The sequence below is a fragment of the Elaeis guineensis genome, chromosome 1 (genome assembly GCF_000442705.2).
Source record: "Elaeis guineensis isolate ETL-2024a chromosome 1, EG11, whole genome shotgun sequence".
In the NCBI taxonomy this organism is placed as follows: domain Eukaryota; kingdom Viridiplantae; phylum Streptophyta; class Magnoliopsida; order Arecales; family Arecaceae; genus Elaeis; species Elaeis guineensis.
The window spans coordinates 89,680,613-89,706,520 of NC_025993.2; the positions used below are offsets into that span (position 1 = coordinate 89,680,613).

General features: G+C 36.3%; 1 protein-coding gene across 2 annotated transcripts; it reads right to left on the bottom strand.

Moving 5' to 3' along the window:
• Positions 1-10,151: 10,151 nt before the first annotated feature.
• Positions 10,152-25,622, bottom strand: LOC105038136 (uncharacterized). Of its 2 annotated transcripts, XM_010913844.4 has the most exons (8): positions 25,148-25,619; positions 24,453-24,664; positions 23,652-23,933; positions 13,973-14,095; positions 12,221-12,371; positions 11,934-12,154; positions 10,702-10,738; positions 10,152-10,615 (listed from the first exon to the last, which is right to left on the bottom strand). In XM_010913844.4, the coding sequence occupies exons 1-8, from the start codon at positions 25,500-25,502 to the stop codon at positions 10,482-10,484; spliced, it is 1,515 nt and encodes a 504-aa protein (XP_010912146.1). In that variant the 5' UTR covers positions 25,503-25,619; the 3' UTR covers positions 10,152-10,481. The 2 variants fall into 2 exon arrangements, with proteins under 2 accessions (XP_010912146.1, XP_073112133.1); XM_073256032.1 differs by lacking the exon at positions 10,152-10,615 and having other exon boundaries at positions 10,735-10,859; positions 25,148-25,622.
• Between the last annotated feature and the right edge of the window lie 286 nt (positions 25,623-25,908).

Sequence of the window (25,908 nt, forward strand, 5' to 3'; positions counted from 1 at the left end):
CGGAGACGGTGGTCCCGGATATGATATCCTGCTGGGGATGAGTACGACTTACGTGCGCTTGATTAATTAGAGCCGGGTCCAGGGCAACAGCGTGGGCGGACTTTTCCCGTGCTACGGGACACGTGGGGGATCCGTCGCCGTGAGCCGGGAAGGCATGTGCCAGGGATATACGGCTCGCTAGAAGCGTGTGGAAGAAGTCTAGAATTCGAATGGCTGCTCCGGGGGACATTGCTTGGATAAGCCGTAAGCCATGCTGAACGCCGACGGAGGCACCACTGTGATACTGTTTGGATAATTTGGCTTTTGCTACTTGGTTTTTATTTTGTTTGGTGATTTTACTTGTGGATTTTTATGTGATTAGGTGGATGGTGTTGTTCATGTTGATATGTTTCTACAGGGGATGTAGATGGTTATGATAATTTGGCTTTTACTTGTTGGTTTTGTTTTAGTTTGATCTTTAATTGGTTGGGTGGATGTCATTGTTCATATTAATATCTCTTGGAGGGACTTGCAGATGGTAGAGATAATTTGGCTTTTGCTTATTGGTTTTTATTTAGTTTGGTGGATGATGGTATTGTATATTTTTGGCTTCACCGCAAAATAAAATTTATATTATTTATATTGACATATTTCTCCAACATTTTGTTTGACCATAAAAATTACAACACGAGGCATTTAATATGATAAGTTAATATTTCCACCTCATAGAATTGTCACCAATCTTAAATCTAGTGATTTTACCACCTAAGCCAATATAATATCTATATATCATAAATTTAAAGAGAATTAACCATGCAAAAAAAATTGAAGTATTAGGAGCTTTTAATTTTCTCGTGAGTTTTGATTTAGCATAGTCAGATTATCAAATTTTTAATTTTTTTCAATTTAAATCTTGACTATGAATACTATTTTGTTGTCGTGATGGAGTGGTCATGTAATATACTTCTTAATATGGCAGAAGATGCTAATATGGATAAATTTTTGTCCCCCATTTTCGTTTTTTTTCGGTTAGGATTTTAACTTCTATTCTAGTCCAGATCCTGACTCTCCTTGATGGTATTTTCCTTTGGTAACAAGGTATGAGATTTTCTTGGATCTGCTTTTTAAGGATTTTCATCCTATGTACTGGAATTGGAAATTGATGCTCAGCGCTGAATTTATTGGAAAACTTTGGTTGGAATTTTGAAGTGTTTTAAGATGTAGGGTGCTACACAGTCCCTTTCTTTCAGCTTGGAGAATGTAAGTCCAGTGAAAGGGCCTCTACCTTCTAGAGTGTTTGTAGTTGCTTGGTGACATTTTCCTTCAAATATAACGCTCTCTAGAATGGTTAGCCTCACCATGGTTGCATCCCTTACAAGTGGTTGTCTGTCAAATTGAGATAGCAGTTTAGGAAGTCTCTGTATTGACCTATAAATTGTTTTTGTAGAATAAAAATCATAGGTGGCTCTTTTGGCCTCTCTTATCTCCACACACACACACACACACACAGAGGGATATTTGTAGTGAGTTACTACATCCTATGCTCTAAATATTGTCATATAGGCTGTCAAGTTAAAAAAAAAAAATCAGCTTCCAGAAGCCCCAGGTAACAGATTGGAACCATTGTCATATTTCTTCCCTATTTCTTGACTTCTTGATTCCATTGCTTATATTTTGGGTGAGAAGAAGGAAGGATTTTAGTTTGTAGGGATCAAGAATACTATAAAAAAATAGTCTTTTGCTTCTTAATCCCTTCTTTTTCCTTTGATAAAGATAGTCATATGATAAAAGACTAGATTATGGGCTTGGAGATGGGCAGGCTTGGACTATTATGAATGTCATATTGCTCTTCCAACTCTCTTCTCTTTTCTCACTCTCACAGCTCACCCCACGGTCAGTCATCGTGGGTCTGTAGTTGCTAAATGAGAAAGAGAGATAGAATTAGGAAGTGAAACCCTTATCAATAGAAAGGAGAAAAAGGGAGGAGGGAGGAAGAATTTCATAGCTTTTTTTCTATGTTAGTCAAAAGAAGTACCGATTAGAGACTTTTAATAAGCCACGTAATAGCATGTGACCAATCCATCACGCAGCAAAATGGAATTCACAGCTAGGATCCAAATTGAAAAAAATTAGTAGTTTAATGATCTAATTACACTAAATTGAAGTTCAGGAAATTAAAAAGCCCCAAATAGTTCTTGATTTTCGACGTGATTAATCCATTCAAATACAAAATGTGAATATCAAGAATTATGTGCATATGCTACAATCTTGACAATCACATAACTACATATGTGTATTAACCTTGAAATATTTTTTTGGAAGTCTTTTCATCTCATCTAATATCTATTATATGTATCTAAAATAGAGGGTCAATTTGTTCAAACTCTCTATTCATCACATAAATATCTGCATTAATGATGCAGATCTCAATGAATTTTTTCCATCATTAAAATTTATTGCTTAATATATGATAAAAATTTGACTATTAAATTTTTTTATTTATTATAATTTAGTATACTGTGTTATTGCATCTCAAAAATAATTAGAAAAAAAAATCATATCCTCCACATTGCATGGGGTCAATTTTAGTGATGCCGATATTAATAATTGGAATTACTACACGAAGGCTCAAGCCATGCACAAGTTTTTTCATCATGCGAATATCGGTGGTAATGATGCCGATATTAACAACAAGGGTTAATGCTTAGTAATCATTAAAATTTATTATTTAATATACCATAAAAATTTGACTATTGAAATTGTTTTGTTTTTAAAAAAAAGAAAAACATATTTCACCTATGACATGGAGTATATGTTAGTTTCATTTATAATGAAATTTCAGATGACTTGGCACCATTACACTGAAGGGAGAAAAGAAAATTATCTGGCAAGTTACAAAATATGTCATGATCACTTCTACAGGCAGTCGTCATTGGACCCTACCTCCAGAAGGGGATAAAGTCTAATAGTTTTTTTTTTTTTGGTAGAAATAAAGTCTAATAGTTTATTGGTTTTTTGGTAGAAGTAAAGTCTAATATATAGTTTGATGGCTCTTTTTAAAGGAAGCAAGTTATCTGGAACCAAAAAATTATTAGGTACGTTAATCTCTTGTTTTGGTATTAGCAATCTTATGTCATCTAAAACTTTCACTTAGACATAATAATCTGAGCTAAAAATGTTAGCCTATGATGGCATATCTATCAAAAAGGAGACAACTGACATGTTAGCCTAGCTGCGGTATGAGGTGGAAAGCCGCATGGTAAAGTCATTGATATCATGGGTTAGAGTCACACAGGTTTTCATGGAAGCCATCTCATCTTTAATGAAATGTTTCCTTAGCATTCGACAATATCCAGTACAGAAATTTCCCACCCATTATTACGAAAGCAACTCCACAATCATCTAATCCTTAACCAAATCCAGGCTTTGTGAATGATGCTGGTGGAGTTTTTACTCTCCATTTTCTCTATTAAAAATTGAGGCTACATGTGCTGATGCTTATGAGCCAAAAAGGATACATTGCATCAATGTTTGCTATGGCTATAGCTAGAAATAACCAGGAACTATTGGAATTAAAATTTAGGTGGTCCAAAATCAAGATCAAGTTTTTTTTTCCTCCCAAGGATTTGTTTGGCTATTTTTAGAGAATCGGACTGAAAATTTTGTAAGATTCATGGACTGGACCATTCATTTAAGCATGATCCTATATCATCCAAACTCCATCCAACTGTTTACCAAGATTAAAAAAAAAAAAAACTCCATCCAACCCAAATTCTATGGGGAAAAAAATGGAAATCTTTTAGGTCTTTTTTTTTTGGTTCCAAGACTAGAATCTAAACTAGGTTTGGACGGGCACTTAAAAAATGCAAGCTAGATGAACTAAGAAGTCCGGTTTCTATACGATTTTCAGCTCGATTTTGTTGGAATATCCCAACAAGTCTTAAGTAGAATTTGTCATTTTTTGATGTGAAATAAGAAAGATTACCAACCCACATGAAAAACGCATGAACCATCAATAAGGGCCACAAGGAAATGAATTATGATCAGGAGTTCTCTATTGCTTCTCACATTCATAATAAAGTCTCCTTGGTGGCTCCCCTCATGTTCCTAGATGTATTTTCCATATGTTTGTTTTGGAAGAATTAAGCCAAACAAATTTTTGATGCAAGTTTCTTAGAACGGTCAAGTTTCACTCGAGAAAGTGTAGGGATGGCAATGGGTAGGGTTTGGGTCGGATAGTATACTACCCATCCCCAAACCCGAACTTAATACCCTATACCCAAACCCTACCCGATACCCAATCGGGTAAGAAAAGAGATACCCATCCCCATACCCAACGGATTCGGGGATACCCGTGGGTAACCCATTTCCCCATACCCAATCCATACCCGCCCCATACCCAACCCATACCCATCCATTCTATACAAAAAAAAAAAGTAAAATAATTTTATGCATACTATCAATCAAAAATAGAATTACCAATTATATATACATACATCCATACATACGCACATACACACTTCTAACACACACACACATACATACATGCATACATATATGCATGCATACATATACATACATACATATATATAATTATATATATATAGAGAGAGAGAGAGAAAGAGAGAGAGATCATATATATGTGTGTGTGTGTATATGTGTGTGTGTGTATATATGTGTATATATATATATATATATATATATATGTATATGTATATATATATATATATATTCGGATATGTATATATGTATATATATATTCGGATATGTATATATGTATATGTATATATATATTCGGATATGTATATATGTATATATATATGTATATATATATATATATATATATATATGTATATATATATATATATATGTATATATATATATATATATGTATATATATATATATATATGTATATATATATATATATATATATATATATATATATGTATGTATATATATTCGGATATGGATTCGGATATTACCCATATCCATAGGTTCGGGTCGGGTTCGGGTAGAAAATAGCACTACCCATACCCGTACTATAGTTTTCGGGTTTTACCCAAACTCGAACCCAAACCCAGTCAAACCCTATTTTTCGGGTTTGACCGGGTTCGGGTAGGATGTATACCCATCGGGTCGGGTTAATTTTGCCATCCCTAGGAAAGTGCACTCAACAGATATGATCCTTGCTTTATAGGTTGACAAGAACTAAGCATACGTAGGAACAAACTCAAATACCAAAATATATAACAACAATTTGTGGGTGCTCACTTCTTCTTGAGTTCCTTCTCTCTCTCTCTCTATATGTGTATATATACGCACACACACACATTGAAAGAGAACAATTCTTTTACTCTCTTGAAGTGAAAAACACATGGATCTTTGGAAATGGCAATTTTTCATGTATCAAAGCGATAAAGAACGCTAATGTTGCATGGAGAATTATTTAGAATTCCCTGGATTGATGGCTTATTATTCTGCTGGTACAAAAAGTGAGAGACCGAGCTCCGGAATAAAAAGAAGAAAGGAAACGAAAACTAAAATTTTGGGAAATGAAAACCATGACTTCCAGCAACTAGCAAGATAGGGCATACATGAAGACTTTAAAACAGGCCAAAAAGACCTGAAAATAGTGGAGAGGAACCATTGGAGACTGGAAACTTCTTCTAAAGCCATAGACTTCAATACCCCTCTCATTTCATCTTCAGTTACGGCTGACATTAAAAATTCAATATCATTTGTTTTTAAACTCCATTTGGAATAGAAGGCAACTCAAAAGGGATTGATAGAAACATCTACATTCTATTTGCACTTAAAACTGAACTGTCTGTAAAATAGTTCCTGATTTCATAATGATTCTGGGTCATTGTTCCATCAACCAGTCGCACTTTAAGTACTCTATTCCTTCTTAATCTAAGTGTAATAGATCTATATATATATCTATATATATATATGATAAAAACTATGCTTGCATCGCCATCTCTTAACAAAAGCATCCATGTTTTCTACTTCGAGAATAGTTCTTGTTACCTTAGATTATTGTTATAATTTTTGATCAGGGCAAGCAATCTGAGATCACCCTCCTAATTCAAACCACCTTCATTAGCTTCAACTACTTGTAAAATCTTAAATTCCAAAATATATGCTTTTCTGAATATATTACTCGCAAATTCCTTATTTACCTGCTCCCACCAATTTAAGTAAATAGAATTTGGACACCAAGGGATTGCATGTCTGTGCCCTCTTAACAACTTTTTAACTCCCGTCATCAGCGAACAAAAATCTTTCAAATCTGAAGAGATCAACTTTCCTCACAAATTTGTTGGAGAATAATGAGCAATGGCCTGTAATATTCTTCGGCAAGTATGACAAATGAGACTCCGGGAACATTTCCAACGAAGAAACAGCGTCAAGCCTCTATCTAAACTTACCCAGATCATGTCCTATTCCTATCTACTGATACACCAGGTATAGGCCAAGCCCTAACATCCCATATCAATCCGACCTCCTAACTCTCCCTATCTTCTACATAAGTTTAATGAAGGCCTCAGGGCCTGGCGCAAGCTTTACAGTTATTCAACAAAAGACTGAGGGCAAGTAATATAAGGAAAATAAAATTAATCCTATAATTATGAAAATATATATCAATGTTAAAGGAAATAAAATTTATAAACTAAACGAAAGAAAAGAGAACTACTAGTTTTTTTTTTTTTTTTTTGTCTCACTATCAAGAGAGCCTTATTATCATCCAAGACTCGACCCATTGATGCCCCTGAGATGCTCACGACTGAGGATTTCACCAACTAGTCAAGGTTGTCATTTTTCATAATCTATTAGCTAGGGTCATGAAAAATCTACCATATAAAAAGAGAATACCAGAGTGCACCTAGTAAAAGAGAAGTTTTATTAAATTTCCAATGATCAAAACTGAGTATAAGAGAGGATATTTATAGGCTTTAGGCTCCCTTATCGAGTTAGAGACATTTGGGAACCCTCAAGGTACAAAAAGAATAACTCATGATGTTTGAGAACCCTCAAACTACAAAAAGAACGACTCTTGAGATATCTAAACTAGATGATCTTGTTGCTCCCAGCCTTATAAAAGAATTCTTTTTCCAATGGTAACCTATCTGTCATTGGAATCCTTCAGACACCAGTTATAGCACCACTAGATCAACTAATTATGACTAGATCCATGATCAATTTTTTTGGACTGGGAGATCATGTCGAAGTAAAGGCTGAAGCTTTTTGATGGTCCGAGATTATCATTAGATGCCTTTCGATGGTTACTGATATGCCATTAATTGGGTTCTGATAGTGCATGGTTCTTCATTAGTAGGGTTATATCTCGATTAAACTATTTTTGGACATGGCTTGATTTTAGCCTACATCAAACTTGCCCCTCCCCTTTTATCTATACTAGAAAGAAAGAATGCAATTAAATGTTCCAGAAGAATTGATTACATCCATCCTCAGACGCTAACTACCATGAGCTTTTTCTTTTGAAACCTTTTATATTTGCATAAACTACCCCCTGAATCTGTGAAGGAGAGTCATCAATACTAATTAAACAATATCCAATTTGTTTATTGTTAGAACAAAAATCAATGCTGCCCAATAGCTTTTTCCAAATTATTAATATACCAACAGATAAAGCTACTGAAGAAATAAAAAACATCCTCCATATCTGACAAAGAGATGCACTTTATGCGTAGCCTCTTCTGACGATCTGATCTCTAAAAATAATAAATATCTAGTTCATAGATTCTCATCACCTACTTAATATAGCTATAGATTAAGCGTTTGCTGGCCCCTACAATTCCAATAGAGGACAATCATTGAGAAACATCCAAGTTTGATAGTGGAAGCAACAACTCTCCACCTAGAGAAGATCCCATAACATTATCCATCCATTTTGCTAACTTTCTTATATCACCTTACTTTGATCTGATCTCCTCTGCCATCTGCTTGACTAAACAATGAGGAATCCTCCTTCCTATTTACAGTGCGCTTCAACCTTTGAAGGATGGTTGTTGTGAAGAACTAGCAAGCTTAGAAACAAATCCAAACAAACAACCATCATGATTGAGGGCAGCATTCTTAGAACACTTTGTTGTCATTTGCTTTTGACCTAAACCACTCGAAGAAAGAGATGTTATTGAAGGAAATACAAAAAGAGGCTGATTTGGATTTTTTTTACCTTAAAATGATGATCCCGCTAAGTTTCCTCAACTATCAATACCTTTGGGCAAGATAAGATCATATGATTTCCAGTTAAAATTGAAAGACTAATACTTCTAGAAAGAGAACTTTTAGGTTTTTCCTTTAACCCTCAATAAGCCACATCCACTCCCATTTGGAAATTTGTGTTAGAAACATCCATAGGGAAAGACATGGCCTCAGTACTGCCTCCTGTTGAGATATTAAAGGCTAAACTTCGAAGTGCCTGCAAATAAACCACCATGAGAGGACTTTTTCGTGTGATTAGAAATATTAGTTCTCTTAGCAACTCTGGCTACTAGGTTCCAATCACCGACTCTAGAACTAGAAATAGTAGTAGAAGAGTCAACTAAAGTAATATTTGTATTTACTTTGTCAAAAAGATGGCAAAATTCTTCGAATCTTTCTTTGTTATTTCATGAGGTTCTTGTTTGACAGGAATAATATTCTATGACTAACAACTTATTTATTTACAAATAGATCCATTTTGTTTGTTTGGTCGAGTGGAATCTTTTAACTAAGGCTTATTCATAGAACCAACTGAAATTGGAACTCTAGATGCCAAGATCCAAAGGCCATAAAATGGTTTTTCCAAGTAGATACCTTCTTGACATCATGTAGACAGCAGTCTTAAAAGTGACCAAGATAACCACATCTGTAGCATAACTCAGCTAAATCCTTGTATGAGAAAGACTACCACACATTTCTTCCTTTAGCTATATTCTTAACGCATGGATAGATGGATTTAGTTATGCCACATCACATAAACCCTTGCGAAACCTGTGCACTCAAACTTAAATACAGAGGACAACCTGTTGCAGCGGCAATCCTCATAATTTTCTTTTCATCCCACGGTTCCATAAGCAAATCAAGTCGTCTAACCCACATAGATGCATAGCAGATTCAATCTTTTCCTGGTCTAAACATTTCCGCTCTCCCAAAGCCTAAAATTGAACTGTCACTACCCATGGACCCTCCTATAAGACCAAATCCTTGTCTTTCTTTTAATCAAATTTAAAGATTAAAAAAAGGCCATCGGATAATGCTAGGATTTGAAGTCATGCTTTAACTTCCATATGAGCTTCAATCTCCAGTCACTACCAGGGAAAAAGCACCCCACCCCCACACCCAAACCGCGCCCCCCCCCCCACCCCCAAGAATTTTCCATCGAACGCATCATTCCACTTCAAACAGGCCTCATCCATTTCACCATCAGAAAATACTATAATTACAGATAATATTTCTTGGAGATGATCAATTTCTCATCAAAAACTTTTGGCAGATTACATCGGTGCCTCCTGAGCAACCTAAAACAGCAAATCATCGATTGTTCTAAAAAAAATTAATCGCATGCCCAAGACATCGGCATCAGAGGATTTAGACACCAAAACTGTGAAGTCAGAGTGCCCAAGATGGGCAAAATAAAGGCCATGTGCAGTGTGCATGCTGTGGGTGATGATCCAGACTTTAGGAACGCAGCAGACAACATCCAAAAATGGGGTGCCCGCAGCATAAAAACCCTATATGTTGTACATGGTTTACAAGTATATGACTAATCATGCTATTTGCTCCATCTCGACAAGTCACCCTTAAAATGACTGTATAAGTCACATATTTGTTATGAATACTTCATTAGGGAGCACCTAGAACAACTTGGCATTTAATTGCCACTTTGTCTCACTCATATCTGAATGGTCAAATTAATGAAAAAACAATCTGAAAATGGCATCAATCAAGATTTTTTTGAGAAAAAAAGGAAGTAAATAGCATCATCTAATTCAGCATACAACAGCTTGAAAAGCACAGATGTACCTCATTTTACTGTAAAAAAATTATATAAAAGCAGACATTAAGCACCTCTTAGTTTTAGCACTTCTATGGATATTTCCCCTAGCTATTCTATAGATTCATCGATGAATGATGATCTTAATCAAAAGAAAGAAAATAAGGATGAAGTGAACAACATAGCTTCATTTAACCGTGATGTCTGATGGAGAATCACAAAATTTCTCATTCATCTGTTGTCGATTGTACAACAATCTCCATAAACGTTTACCAGGTAAACATGTGATTCCCCTCCCTTCCCCATGCGCATTTAATAAAATTGGCATCATATCTTGGCAGGATCATATGGCCGCTCATAAGGTTAACATGTGACAATTAATGTGCTGTCAGCAGCGAAGCATAGCTGCTGTCTTTTACATCATACTAACTTTTATGGTGATCCGAAGGAAATATCCACAGCAAGCTGAGGACCAGAACTTTAGTTCGTAAGTTCTGCTCATTCAACGAACACCTGAATCCTATCTCCCATTGCATCATTAAAATCCAGCAGTATCTTCCCACTTTGTGGGCCATCATCCACCTCTACAGAGGCATCCTCTAACATTTCCATGATATTAACACCTCCCAAGCCTGTTGAACAGAAATATCATGATCAAGTTCTGGCATTTCCAAAAATTATGTCCTTCAGGAACGGTGCTGGGTCAACATTATGATACCTGGTATTATTCTTGACATTCCTTCTAAGAACCCGGCCTGTTGTAAAACAGTACATCATCAATTGTTCTAAAAAAATTAATCACATGCCTCCTTGCACCAAGCATGAAATTACTTTAATGAATGCTCATGATGGAGATTGGACAGATTTATGCAGTTTCTGTCAGTTAAGATGACAAGGATGTCAGTTATGATTGCATATAGATGAACTGATATTAATTTGTTTAGTTTTAGGATTGTTTTGACATATAACTACTGCATTCTTTAGAAAAGAGCATTCAGGAACCTATCATGCCTGCATGACTACAGGCAAGTCTATGCATATGGATACATGGACAATGTATAACAGTGGCCCATCGCACGAGTCCCTTGCCTTTGCAGCATTTGGGGAGAGTCATATGTGCACAGCCTTACCTCCATATACAGCAAGGTTGTTTTCGTGTTTCGAACCTGCGACCTCTAGGCCATAAGATATCAAGGCTCACCCTCAAAAACCAAAGGATACACTAGAAAACATGCACATGGATACGGACAATGCCTTTGAGAAAATAGTCCTCATAGATTGCATTAAAAGAAACATGCTGATTGGATATATTTTAATCCAACATATCTGCAAGATTTAGAGGCTTCTAAGATGGGTGTATCATCAATGGCTGCTTCATGGCGAGAAACCTTATTGTGGCATTTTGAAGTCTCTTTAAATTTCTATTTAGATCACATGATTCCTTAAGATCTTGAATGATCTCCTTAGATGTAGCTCTGAATTTATCATTATCATCAAGGCAATGCTATAGCAAGTCATTATTAACCAAAAAAAAAAAAATTATCTTCTACATTTCCTCCTATCTATGTTGGAATTTTTCACATGAGGTACGTGGACAAAAAGCCAATTCTGTCACCTCCATGGTTTAGGAAGACAATCAGGCCAGAAATAAATATCCTTTTTTAAGCTTAATGCTGCAGTCTGTAAGACTATGCCATGTCATCATGTCATTTTCATAAATTGAAAATGAAGAACGAGTCATACATAATTAGCAAATTCACTTTGATACCAAATAATGGATGGAAAATGTAATCTAAATATAAGAGTTTCATGCATGGATCTGGAGCATAATTAAATGGATGAGTTGAAAGCAAGAAAACATTACATGTCACTCAGAAGCCAAAGAAGGCTAAGGCATTCAAGCAAGTGCTCTGTTTTTTCTCACTTATGAGAAGGTAAGAAAAAGCTTACAGGAATTCTGACGTCAAGCTTTTCAAGTCCATTCCTTCCAGTGATTTTCAATCTCAGTGTACGGGACCATATTCCAGACATACGACCTCTTGAATCACCTGAACTGAAGTTGTCATACACGTATGGAGTTAGCACTTCAACAACAGGATCACTTGGCCTGTCTTCTCTCTGTTCAGGATATTCTTGAGTTGTTGGCCTTGTACTGGTAGCAGGAGAATAACCTATATTTGAAAAGAGCACAGGTTAACAGATTTAGAAAGTCGGCACATGAGAGTTCTAGCACTCACCTCTTCTGTATGATGGTTGAGGAGGAGGGATACTGTATCGCTTTTCTTCTTCATAATATTCATTGAAACCCAGTGCATCCTTGATTTCTTCAAAAGATGGCAAGCTCCCAGGAGAAGGTACACGACCACCTTTTATGGCAACAAGTGCATCCTAGAAACGAAAAGTTGTTTATTTTTCAACATATACCGGGTATTTTACATAATAAAAATCAGAGGGAGAGAATCATCCATCAAAATCTTGAAGGAAATGGGTAAATCTTCCTTGCTATTCTGAAAAACATGCACAGCGCTAGGGAGTTATTCCAAATCAATGGAGTCATAGTGACAGACTTTATCACAAACCAGATCCTAAAACTAGTCCTACCAAACCATTGAAGTATCTGTTACCCCAGAAAATAAAGATACCAGGAAGTCTCTTTTGGCTTATTTGCATTCTAGGCAGTCTGACTTCTAGTTTCCCAAGTCAGAAAAGATATGTTATATCATCATGGAGAAGAAAAGTATGGGGGCATATGGAATTTCAAGGACATCATCTCCTGCATGTTAATAGATAAAAAATAACAGTATATTTACTAGAGTTCCATTACACGGACCTGTCAAAATATCTTGATACTCCCATCAGTAAATTTAATTTATCAAAAGCTTTACATCCCATTCAAGTACGGATCCAACAAAATCACTCCTTCCGCATTCCAACCCTTGTTATCAGTATCACAGCAATATCACGAGCGTTTTTTCACACATGAAGAAAAGTGATATTGTAAAAGCTATGGAAAAATGTCTATTTCACCAAGGGACCCATGGATTCATTGATACATTTCCAAACGAATGTCCAGATAAGTTAACATGAAGAAGTTTATTTAGGAAAAAAGAAGTGGAAAAGAAATACTTTTACTCAGAGGATTTAAACAGTCAAGGGAACCAATTAGTCTTCTTCCACACAACACTCTTTACAGTTAATAATTCAGGTATCCAAGATTTTAGATACTCTACATCATACATTAAATAAGCCCAAGCTGCATGATCAGGAACAAGGCATGCATAATCCAACCACCCATGGGCCATTAGCTTCAGCCATTCATGGAAAGAATACTACTTAAATGGATGAAAAGAAACTCTCCAAAAGTAATTTCACAGCTGGACTGGGCTTTATGCTTGCTTCACTAGAGTAAACCAAATCTAACACAAAATAGAACTCTCAGTTTAAACAAACGAGTTTGTTTAGCTCCTAGTCACTGAATATAAAAACTCTAGCTACATTAAACTAATGTTATTAAGTTAAAATTGATATAGGTTTTCCACACTGCTCGAAATGGAAAATCTGGATAAAACTTGTATCCAGACGTCATTCAGAAGTGCTTACCAAGAATACATAAAAACAAAACAAAATGCTAAAAGCCAACCAATAAATCACATTTTTCTTCTGAGCTACTGGTAAAACTAAAACCAAAACAGAAGCAACAAGAACCAAAAAAAATAATAAAAGAGGAATTATAAAATTTTAGTACATAAAAATAGTGTACATCTAAATGTGTAAAAATGAAGAATGATGAGAACAGCAGGAATTATCAAATTTTAGTATATAAAAAAGAGTGTAAATCTAAATGTGTAAAAATGAAGAATAATGAGAACAGCACTACCATGAATTTGCAAGCTATATAGCATTGCCTCATTCTATTTTGGATCTAATCAATTTCTAATTCTAATCAAATTCTGGGAACAAAAAATTAAGCATAGATTGAAGGGACAGACCTCCATTGCTCGGATTGAAACTCCAATTAAGGACAGTGGATAGCTCACAATTTTAAACCCAAGTTCCTCCAATTCAATAGGATTCAAAATGGGAGTTTTACCTCCACCTTCAAGCATGTTGGCCTGCACAACATAATAAAAATACTTAAACAATGAGAATATCTTAACAGTTTTCATATTAATTTTTTTCTGGTCTAATAAATTCAAACAAGATATTCACCAGGAGATACTAGCAATGCACGATACAGAAAAAGAAATATATAAGTTTCTTTTCAAAAGGAAACATAACTGAGATCATTGAAGAAATTGTAACAGTCAAGCTGAAACCTAGGAGTGAGTTAAAAATGGTCAAATTCTATCCATAGACCTGCCAAAACCCTAGTTTCCACAGATGCAACAAAAAGATCTGTTTTGATATCTGGCATTGCAAGTCCTTCTTCCCATGAACTTTTGCTACTCAGGAATCTGAAAATTCTTTGGATTTCAGATTTTTTTTTTAGATCTCTTATCTGTTTTGGATCCCTGCTGATCATGGGTTCCATCTGCCAGATCAGATCGACATCAAGTATGCCACTAACTTACTGATCAAAATTGGATGCATAAGAGCTAAACTCGGAGTATTCAATAAGTTCTAAGATTTGAACTCTGAAGAGGAATAAAAGACTTGTCAAACAGATTGCTTATCCCATAAGCGCTAAGCTACAACTCACCTTTCAGTGAGTGTGGTTTCAAATTGGGCATCGCTTATGGTCCTCACTGCAAAGCAATAACTTCCGTACTCTGAAATAATATAAGAGGGTTTTTGGTAAAAGCCCCACATACTAAAGTAACAGACATCTAAATACTGTAAGTTACTCCAACAGTGATAGTGCTATATCACCATAACATCAGAAGCCTATTACCGGATATTACAACTTTTTTATGGGCACGATTAACTGGAAAAGGAAAGGAAATTTACAGGAACGTTTTGGCAAGGTCAATTGCCAAGTCAGAATACAAGCTGACAGACCAGAATGCTTACTGGTTACTGTTACTGAGATCTTTTATGTAGGAAATAGGCTTCAAAATTAGCTACTTAGTGAAAATATTTTTTAATTAAGTAGGTTGTGAATTTCAATGCTAATACACCAGACCTTTCATGAAGAACATAGCATATGATAGCAAAGTATCATTTTTGTTTGACACTTAGGAGTAAGTAGATTGGGATTTCATAACTGAATCTGAAGATCAATTTGAGCATATCTTCAAAGAGGCTGTCAAACAATAGAAATCTCCTTTATATACAGTCGGAGATCCAAGAGCGCTGGACTCTAAGGCCTCTTTCTCCCTTTCTCCATCCTCTTCCCTCCCCACCTTCTTTCCTTTAATCTTTTGATGATTTTCTGTCAGATTTCTCCACATGAAGCCAGCATCTCTTTGAAAGACTCTTGGCCATGGGCTGCCCAACCCCTGCAACTCCACTATCTTTCACCTTAAGTTCATCGACACATGCAGGACTCTAGATTCATATAATTTATTGTATGCGAGATAAAACATTGTCAACCTTTTCCTATCGGCTAAAGCTTTTAGAATCAATTAATAAGTTAATATGGTATCGGAGTTCAGGTTTGCCGAAGGTCATGATTTTGAATTCACTCTATGACAGGTATTTATTACATTAGTCTAGTTATTATCTGGACTTATTCTAGTCCTTGTGGTTGTTACCTTGACTTATTTCAGCCATTGTTGCCCCTCCACGTGTGTGGTCTGAGCTGCATGAGTGTCCCAATATAACATTGTTGATCCTTGCTCTATCAGCTTAAGCTTTTGAGGTCAATCAGTAAGTTAACATTTATTTCAAGCTAGCATGGTAAAACTTTATTCACTAGATTGAGCAGATCAGTAACCATCTGTAAGTATCATGTTTGGATCACTAAATATTACCTGTTCCCAGTTTATTGGATAGAAATAACTTATGCTATCTTTATTTGGGTGACGGTTAATTTGGCTGACCACTTTGTAGGCCCAATAACATCAGCGGCCACCTAGGGATACTTAGTCAGCCTAGGTAGTATCTCTGCTTTTACAATAAGGAAAGGGGACACAATTTGTTAGTTACATCCATGCACTACTCTCCTTTTTTATCACTTATTCTTCTATCTTTCTCCCTTTCTAATTCCATTCTCTGCCTGTTTTGTTTGTAATGCTTTAAGGACTTGGTTTGATTGCTGTTTGAGTTATTGCCCAATGGCTGTTGTTCCTTTTCAAATAAGAAACTAAGAAAGACAGATTAGGTCATTAAGACCTTTTGATTGCAACAAATCTGGTTCTCAACAAACATAAGCTAGAAATAACCTGGAAGACAAACTCAACCAACCTATACCCAGATCCACTCATGGAGGGAGAAATGCTTTAAAATAGTCTGACCTCTTTTTTTGTTATTTTTGAGAGTTTCAAACCAACACCAAAGTCTAAACTAAAATATAGAATTGTCATATGTTTGATGCCCGACTTTTGATGGTTGTCTGCCGGTTTCTTTGAGTCCATTGTCCTTAAAATTAAGGCTCCAACTTGTGCCAAGCCCAATAAGTTTTAATGTAATAGTTACAGTAATGGTGGGAGAAGAATCTTTCTCTAAGCTGATTCAGCATATTTTTGTGCCAAAAGATTGACCACCCTAGTCCTGCATCAAACTATTATACACCTTATTGTTTCCACATTTAGGAGCAGTCTTTTTTTTTTTCCTCTTCTCAAAATGTTCATTCAAGAACTCCAAAAAAATTAATTTATAGATGGGAGCTCACAAGACGTCTGTGCACTGACCTATGGAGCATATAGCTTATAATGGCACTATGGTATGACCCTTAGCTTTTATTCTATTGGTGACTAACAATTGCAATATTTCTTTTGTCAATTCAACTTTCAACACTATATTTATGATGACATATGTTGAGAATTCCCTAAAATCTCTCATCTAATTGTAGGATATTTGTATAGTTCCCTCTTCTTCCTCTCTTTCCTTATTCACTATAACCATATTTAAGTATCCCTTATTTGATGGGATTTGATCTTATCCTTTAGTTCATAGGATTTACACAAGATTTGATTTTATCCCTTATTTCATGGGATTTACACAGGATTCGATCTCTTAAGAAGATCATCCTTTTGTATATTTATATGGGATTGATTACCCACTGAAAATATGAAGTTAATTACATTTTTTCTCATGATATCAAAGCTCTTTCCATAGGGCCTATTTTTCCGCCACTGCTTCTTCTTTTTCTATCTGTCTTCATCACTGAAGTCCACAGCCTTCATCGCTGTTGGTCCCATTGCTGTCAACCTTGTCTATTTTCATCGCAAACATCTTCAGAGTCAACCCCGCCTGCCTTCATCGCAGACATCTTCATCGTTCCCTGCCTTCATCACAGAAGTCGTCGTTGTTCGCAGCTTTTCTCTGCCGGCCAAATCTGACTGCACTCCTATTGTCAGTTAGTCTCGCTATTGTTGCTGTTATTTGATCCCTTCACCTAGTCAACATATCTGAAGTTTCTGAGGCCACGGCGTCCAACCCTTCCGAACCCATCTTTGGGACAACTCAACCCATTTTAAATGGTGAATTGCAGGCCATGAACTCTTCCTATCATCTTGATGGGAAGAATTATCTTCAACGATCATAGTTGGTGAAAAATTTTCTCAAAGGATCTATACCTAAAAAATCTGAAGAAGCTGAATTTTGGTAATTCAACAAAGAGGAGGTTGAGAAATTACAAAATTTTTTAAACTCTCTGTCTACTTCATCTGGTTCATGTTTATTGGCTCAATCTAGTAAGTGCCTTGTTTCTAATTCTCTTAATGCCAATACATTACCTCATTCCTCCTCCTAGATACTTGACTCGGGAGCAATGGATCATATGACCCATAGCCAATCTCGATTTGAGACCTATAAACCATGCCCAGTAAATCAAACAATTACCATAGCTAATGATTTTCCTATTATCATAGCAGGCTAAGGTCAAATTTTCTTAGCCCCTTCCTTTCATTTAAAAAATATATTATATTCCAAAATTATCGACTAATCTAATCTCCATTCATTAGCTCACCAAAAATTTAAATTATTATATCACATTTTTTGATACCCATTGCATCTTTCAGGACAAAGTCACGAGGAGGACGATTGGACCCACTAAGGAACGGAATGGTCTTTACTATCTTGACGCTGTCAGTAATTCTTCCACTCCTACAAACCGGTTCACTCTCTCCTGCACATCGTCCAATTCTGGTCATCCTTTCTCTTCTAATAAATTTGAAATTTGGATTCAGCATCTTCGTCTTGTCCATCCACCCTTCCTTTTGCTGAAAAATATATTTTCTTTATTGTTCAATAATGTTGATATTCAAAGCTTTCATTGTAACACTTATGAATTTATTAAACATCATCGTGTGTCATTCCCTTTAAGTATTAATAAATCTTCCAAACCTTCTTATATATACAGATATTTAGAGTCCATCTAGAATTCCTACTTGTATCAGGGCAAACTGCTTTGTGTCATTCATTGATGACTATACTAGGACTACGTGGATATATCTTATGAAGAAAAAATCTAAGGTTAGCCATATAATTCCATCTTTCCACCAAATGAAAAGACACAATTCGGGGTATCTAGACAAAGGATTCATTCTAATAATGCTCGAGATTATTTTAATTTTACTCTTACTTCCTTCTTTCACAAAGAAGGAATCATTCACAAATCCTCCTGTGTTGACATGCCTTAACAAAATGGGATAGCAGAGAGAAACAACCGACATCTTCTAATATCACTAGTGTGCTTCTTTTCCATTCTAACGTCCCGAAATTTCTTTAGGGAGATGCAATCCTTACAGCAACTTTTCTGATTGATAGAGTCCCTTCATGTGCCCTTGGTAATCAGTCTCCCATTCACCTATTATCTACCTTTCAATCTGAGCTTCATTACCCGAATAATCTTCCTATTCGCATCTTTGGATGTATCTCCTATGTCCATGTTTATAAACAACATTGGGAAAAGCTTGATCCTATAGCTCTAAAATGTGTTTTCATGAGCTATTCCAATACACAAAAAGGGTATAAGTGTTATCATCCTCCTATCCAGAAAATGTTTGTATCCATGGATATCATCTTTAATAAGAATCAATTTTATTTTTCCAAACCCCATTCCTCTCTTCAGGGGGAGAAGCCTAAGGACGGCTCGAAATAGGTTGTCTTTGATAATCTCGAAAGTCTACAGCCCATGCCTCCTCCACATGATCCATGCTCATACGAGATGCCTCCTCCACATGAACCATCCTCGTATGAGCCGAGACGAGACACTGAAAATCAGCAACAAAAGCAATCTGAATTACTACAGTATTCAAAGAGAAAAAAGATGATTTCTGGACCAATACAGACCCAAGACTCCAATCCGGATGAACAAGAGTCAGGTAAATCAATTTCTCTTACTAATTCTATTCTTAATGAATCTGTTCCTGAAGAGCCTATTTCTCAAGATCTAGATTTCTCAATTGCCTTAAGAAAGGCCATCAGAAAGTGCACTCAACATCCACTCTATCCAATTTTATAGTTTGTCTCCCTTCATCGTCTTTCTTCACAACATAAAAGTGTTCTTACTATCCTAGACTCAATTGATATCCCTAAAACCATACAAGAGGCATTAAAGAACAAGAATTGGGTACAAACCATGAAAGAGAAAATGACTGCAATAGAAAAGAATAAGACTTGGAAGATTGTGACTAGGCCAAAAAAAAAAAACCAATTGGATGCAAATGGATTTACACTTTAAAATATAAAGCAAATAAGTCTCTTGAGAGATACAAGACAAGATTAGTTGCAAAGGGGTATACACAAACCTATGAAGTAGACAACCAGAAAACTTTCGCACCAGTAGCAAAGATGAATACTATAAGAATTCTATTATCTCTTGCTGCTACGTTTGATTGGGATTTGCAGCAATTTGATGTGAAGAATGCATTCCTTTATAGAGATTTGGAAGAAAAGATCTTTATAGAGCCACCTCTCGGATTTGATGGAGATTTTGAAGTTGATAAAATTTGCCGTTTGAAAAAGACTTTATACGGTTTAAAACAATCTCCTAGAGCATAGTTTGGGAGATTTACAAAAGCAATGTTGAGAATGAGGTACGAACAAAGCTAGAGAGACCACACGTTATTTATAAAACACTCAGATAAAGATGAAGTTACAGCCTTACTAGTGCATGTGAATGATATTACTGTGACAGAAAATGATGCAGCTGAAAGAGAATCTCTTAGAAAAAGATTGGCTCAAGAATTTGAGATCAAAGAACTCGAAAAACTGAAATACTTCCTAGGCATTGATGTGGCTCACTCAAAAAGGGATATATTTATTGCTCAATGAAAATATGTACTAGACCTTCTTAAAGAAATCAAAAATCTTTACAGCAAAGCAGCAAATATGTCTATTGATTAGAATCATAGGACAGGAAAAACTGAAGAGGATAGCTCAATTGATAAGGGGGCATATCAGAGACTCATAGAGAGATTAATTTATTTCTCACATACTAGACCAGACATAGCCTACTCTATGAGTGTAGTTAGCCAGTTTATGCATGATCCAAAAGAAGAACACTTGCAAGCAATTTACAGAATCCTCCACTATCTTAAAGCTACATCAGATAAGAGAATCTTATTTCAGAAAAGATGAGAGCTTACTCTTGAGTCCAATACTAATGCTGATTATGCTGGATCACAAGTTGACAGAATATCAACATCTGAATACTGCACGTTTCTAGGAGGTAATCTGGTAACTTGGAGTAAAAAACAAAATGTGGTAGCAAGGTCTAGTGCCAAGGCTGAGTTCAGAGCCATAGCTCAGGGGATTTGTGAACTATTGTGGGTCAATATAATCATAGATGACTTAAAGATCAAGAGAGAGGAAACGATGAAGCTATACTGTGACAACAAGTCTATAATTAATATTGCACATAATCCGATTCAGCATGATCGAACCAAGCATATTAAAATAGACAGACACTTCATAAAAAAGTTGGACAGTGAATTGATTAGTATCTTATATATGCCATCAGAGAATCAGTTGGCTGATAGTCTAATCAAAGGCCTACCTACAATAAGATTTCAAAAAATTATTAGCAAGCTGGGAATGGAAGACATCCACTCACCGCTTAAGGGAGAGTGTTGAGAATTTTCTAAAATCTCTCATTTAATTGTAGAATATTTGTATAGTTCACTATTCTTCTTCTCTTTCCTTATTCATTGTAACCATATTTAATTATCCCTTATTTGATGGGATTTGATCTTATCCCTTATTTTATAGGATTTACATGGGATTTGATCTTATCTCTTATTTTATGAGATTTACATGAGATTCGATCTCTTAAGAAGATCATCCTTTTGTATATCTATATGGGATTGATTATCCACTGAAAATGAGAAGTTAATTACATCTATTCTCAACGTATTGCAAATTAAGTTCTCATCACCACTTTATTCTCCGACTCATATTTTTGTCACATCAACCTCCTCACAGCCAGAATCAGCTTCTCTTTGATATCTTCACAATTCAAGCTAAATATTAACAAAATTTAGAAAATAAGGCTTATTTATATCACATCATTAACATGTACAAAGAAGTTCAAGATGTTATAGTGAATTCAGGTCTTTTATATACATTATATTTGTGAGCATTCATTTATATGGCTCTCAAACAAGGAGCAGCTTATCATGTATCATGCTTGTGCTGGTCAGGGACCCGTGCACTACACTTGTCTTGCCGGCACTTGGCATGCACTACCAACAGAAGTGATGCAATGATAATACAATGTAAGCTCATATAAATGGGTTATCATGTAGCACCTTTGTAGATTGTACTGCTTTTAAGGTTTTATGGCAGATTTTCATTTCATATCTGATCAGCAATAGCTCCTCTGGACGGAGTGAGAAGGGAGTAGAAGAAAGGGAAAAAGAAAAAGAAGGGCTAACTGATGCTTTAGAGGAGAAAAAAAGGGATGCTCATCAAGCAGAAAAAAAACTCAATGCAAGCAATCGTGTTTCTACAACAACATAAGAACTAAAAGTAACTGAGCGAACAAGGTATAACAAACCTCAGAGTCATCATTTTAAGTAGTTGGCTGCTAGCCTCCCACATACTGTGGGACAAAAGGGACAGGTGAAGGGCACCTAAACACCTATGGGAGATAAAAAGCACATATGTTTCTTTACTCCTCTCTTTCATCTAGTTTCCTATTGGCTGGTCCTTCAATAGGGCCCACAACTGATTCATTGATGACATAGTATTGTAACTTAAGCACCAAGTCATTGGACTAATCAACACCTCCCAACTTAAGATTATATCTTCTGATTTCAGCTGTACAAAAAACATGGCACTAAAACTGAAAATAAAAACTCCAATATTCAAAGCATGGTATGCTATACAATTCAGTACCGGTGCATACTGAGCTTACCATATCATGTTAGTATTGAACCAATACACAGTATAGAGAGCGTACTAAGTATTGGTATGCCGAACATATGCCCGTATTAAGCATACCAACACTGTATCAAGACGTTACTAGTACAAGATCCGATACCAAGATGCGAATCTTGATTCAGTGAAAAGGGAAATTGAATATGTCAATCTTCAACAGTCCACATGATTGAGCTTTTCTTGATTTTTAAGCTTTGGCTTGATGTGGGTTGCTGAATTTTCTACTAGGCCAGCATGTCCAATCTATTAATTCCCTTAAATTCTCATGACAAAAGAATAAGGAAAAAAACAACATGGAAGAGTTCTAAACCATCTAGAGTATATGGCCAAGCACATGCCTAAATTGGAGAACAGGGTACAACCAATATCACTATGTAATGACCCGTACAAATGTATGGAAGAAATACATAAGCACCATGCACTGATACGGGCTGACATGCAGAATACAAATATATTATTTGTGTCGCATGCTAATAAAATATTGGTACATTATGTATTAGAGACATGGCACAGTATCTATGGACTATTTAAACTTGCTCGATTGCCAAGTGAATGATTAACGGTTGATATCAAGCTCAACAGTAGTCATATGAGAAAAGGCAAACTATGAAATAGAGAACAAGAATTGACAGTTAGAACAAAGAAAATTGAGTGCAAAGCTGACACATCAAAACTTAGGACTGCTAGTGGAAAAAACTGAATTGGTTAAGATTATGCTAAAAATAGCATATCTTAAGCCCATATCAGATCTTCAGCTTTTCATTTTCATTTTTTTCCCCTCTCTTCTGCGCATCCACCAGCTGGATCAGATTAGCTGGAAAAGAAGAACTCCAGTAGACAGGCTCAACAGTGGAGGTAGCTCCAGAATTGGCCACTTACTCTGCAGGCTGATTACCTTCACAGAAGACATGAGACATCCATATTTCCTCCAGGCTACAGACAAGTTGAAGCACAGCAATCTTACACAGATGGAAAGCTGGAAAGTCCTTGGTGAACCTTAGCTTTTAAATATTCATGATTGCTACATTTCTAAAAATATGTGCCTTGTGTTTTGAAAGATAAAAATTCTGAGCATATTATCATGCAATGAACATACAGATGCACACATTTTAATTTTGTTATCACCACCGGGTTTCCGTTTCTATTAAAAGGTTAATCAGCTTACATGCAAACAAAGATTACCATTTTTGGAAGCAAAGGGGTAATCTCGCAAAATGCCTTCATCTCCTCTCTTGAAGCAAGCGCATCAATAAAGAGAACATCTGCTCCAGCATCAGCAAAGGCTCGTGATCGCCATAGTGATTCCTCGAAAGATACTGCTTGGCGAGAATCAGTTCGTGCCACAATCACAATGTCAGAGCCACTTTCCTTTCGTGCATCAATAGCCGCCTTTATGCGCATCACAGACTCCTCCCTTGAGACCACTTTCCGTCCTAGAGTATGGCCGCATGCTTTTGGTGATACCTTTACAACAGCAACTATCAAAAGATGAAGCAAAAGAACTGGATGATCATATGAGCCAGTAAGGATTTTAGGTGCACACTAGAAGGCTGTCTACATATAAGTGACTACTTATGGAAATAGAAAGGTAGAATACTACCAAATAAAAATAAAACTGCATAAGAAGCAATAAAAGCCACACCAACCAAAGCTTTCATTGTATTAAATATTCAGAAGAACTCATAATGTCTAGTGCAATTAAATTTTGTCATGATTTGCAGGATGTTCAATTTGAGAACATGGTTTGAAGCTTGGACTACCTTTCTAGAATGAAAAACAACCCTGTGGAAACAAAGTCTTATTTCCCCTACCATGTCGAATTCATTTTCCACTTCTGTCTCTGTGAAGTGTAAGTGTCTATCTGGAATGCCATAATTCCTTGTTTTTTTGAAGCTTTAGAACTTAACTAATCTCTTAAAAGAATCAGGTGTAAATGCCATCATGAAGCAAGTTCCTCATCAAAACTCTGCATGGAATATTTACCTGATCTTCAAGAATTATCCCTGCAAAACCAGCTTTAATAAAACCTTTGACTGTTCTTTTGACATTCATGTGATTCCCATAGCCATTGTCTCCATCTCCAATCACAGGAATCGACACAGCTTGGGTAATTTGGTATCCCTGATCTACCATTTCACCATAGGAAATAAGACCCACATCTGGCAACCCCAGCCGAGCAGCAGATACTGAAAACCCTGAAGATAATCAGAATTATAATTAGAAATATCATTTTCCTGATTTTTGAACAAATTTAAATAGTTCTAAGCATAAGCTGAACCATAGGGCCTTTGTTAGGTCAGGTCACTTAAGTGATGATTAAAGGACAATGTCCAATATAGCAGAACATAACTTCCAGTTCAGACTTCAAAGGGCTTGAAAGTAGCTAATAACAAAAAGAGCCACCACGACAAATCGTGCTCTTGTTTTTACGAAAAGATACCACCATGACAAATCGTGCTCTTGTTTTTACGAAAAGATAATTACATCAGCTATTACTAAATTGAGGATGTGAGAAAAAGTCCTAAGAATAAAGACAGCAATATTGGGGAACCAATAGATCTTTATATTGAGGAAAACTATACCTCAGAAGGCCATGTTCCAAACTAAGCTGCCAACTATTATGCAATGAATTAAGTGAAAAAGCCCTGCTTCGGTGAGACCTGAGAACAAGCACCTACCGCTCATGAAACAGAACTGGAAGCCAGCTCTCTGGACCAGCTTGGCACTGAGGGCATCGAAGCACGCAGGGCCTTGATGTATCCCGGGGGACTCCACGATCCTCCGCAGGGCCTTGGCTGGGGTTTCCTCCGCGGAAGCACGGACGGCGGAGTTATAGCGCCTTCGTGGGGATTTCTTGATGGGCCCACGGCTTGGAGGGTGGAAGGGGATCGAAACTAGCCGTTGGGTTCTTAAATCCGAGAGTATAGCCGGCGAGAGGCGGCCATGGTGGGGGCGGTTCGCGGAATAATGGAAGGAAAAGACGGGAGAGAGGATGGAGGCGTTGTGGGGTTGCAGGATCACGGAAAACCCCATGATCTCAAGCTCGGCTTCTGGTCTAATTTCTTGAGCGCGCGAGGGAGGGAGCGACCAACATGCAAGTAGTGTGTTGTCCGTCACGGGAAAGCGACAAGTGTTCGTCTATCGGCCGTTGCACCCAATGGCAAGTTAGGACAGGACTTCATGTTTAATCTTTTTTTTTTGGTATAACTTGATGTTTAATCTTTGTTGCCAAAAGTTTAGAAAGAATTTGGATGGAGTAGTTGTGAATGATGTACAAATAAATCACAAAATCTATGAATAAATTAGAATTAACTTTTTTTTAGAGAAAATTTATAGAAATATTCTTTAAAATTTGAACTTTTTATATTTAGATCGTAAAAAAAAAAATTTCAAATATCCCCTAAAATTTTCTAAATGTTGCAAATAGCCCCGGCTATCA